Source organism: Eimeria mitis, genomic scaffold, assembly GCF_000499745.2.
Source record: "Eimeria mitis Houghton genomic scaffold, Emh_scaff248, whole genome shotgun sequence".
Lineage (NCBI taxonomy): Eukaryota > Apicomplexa > Conoidasida > Eucoccidiorida > Eimeriidae > Eimeria > Eimeria mitis.
This window is the reverse complement of record NW_013570818.1, coordinates 13,274-14,125: the sequence shown is the minus strand read 5'-3', so window position 1 is coordinate 14,125 and position 852 is coordinate 13,274. Positions and strand designations below refer to the sequence as shown.

The window sequence follows — 852 nt, the reverse complement described above, 5'->3', positions numbered from 1 at the left end:
GAGCAGCAGCAAAAGCTCTTGCTGCTGCTGCTGCTGCCACAGACAAAGCCGTAGCTGCTGCTGCAGCAGATACTGCAGCCAGGAAATTCACCTTCTCCCAACAGCAGCAGCAGCAGCGCTCCCAGCAGCAGCAGCAGCAGCAGCAGCAGAGAGGAGCAGCGGAGCCTTCACGGCCTGCAGCAGGGGAGAGCGAAGGGGCTGAGGCTGGTGCTGCTGGTTCCACCAGCAGCAGCAGCAGCAGCAGCAGCAGCAGCAGCAACGACGAGAGCAGCAAGCTGCGGTCTGTGCAAGAGCAGCTGCAGCAGCTGCTGCAGCAGGAGAAGCAGCAGCACGAGGAGCTTGTTGAGCAGCTAGAGGAGTACCGCAGCCTTATCAATCCAACCCTCCCCTTCTTCTCTTCTCTTTTGTCTTATAGGGACGAGGCTTTGCTGCAGGTTTGTTCTTGCTGCTGCTGTAGATGCTTTCGGCTCTGCTGCTGTTGCTGCTGCTGTTGCTGCTGCTGTTGTTGCTGCTGCTGCTGTTGCTGCTGCTGTTGCTACTGCTGCTGTTGCTGCTGCTGTTGTTGCTGCTATTGCTGCTGCTGCTGTTGCTGCTGCAGCTGTTGCTGCTGCTGTTGCTGCTGCTGCTGATGTATAGTCCTTCCTGCGTACATTGCTGCTATGTCTGTCTCAGGGGGCCTGTCAGAGTTGGCGTTCTACTTTGTCTATTTTTGTCTGTATGAACACTGCAGCAGCAGCTTCTGCTGCTGCAGTAGCTGGCCTTGAGTTAGCTGCTGCACGAGGTGAGGTGTTCGTGCTGCTGCTCCTGCCGCTGCTGCTGCTGCTGCTGCTGCTGCTGCTTTCTCCGTGGCTC

General features: G+C 57.6%; 1 protein-coding gene across 1 annotated transcript in view; it reads left to right on the top strand.

Moving 5' to 3' along the window:
- Positions 1-852, top strand: part of EMH_0005300 (ubiquitin-transferase domain-containing protein, putative) — a gene marked incomplete at both ends in the record, with an annotated part of 5,191 nt that overhangs the window by 1,748 nt on the left and 2,591 nt on the right. Inside the window, one exon of the mRNA XM_013497116.1 lies at positions 43-434. Within this exon, the coding sequence (XP_013352570.1) occupies positions 43-434 (392 nt within the window). The remainder of the gene's footprint in view (positions 1-42; positions 435-852) is intronic.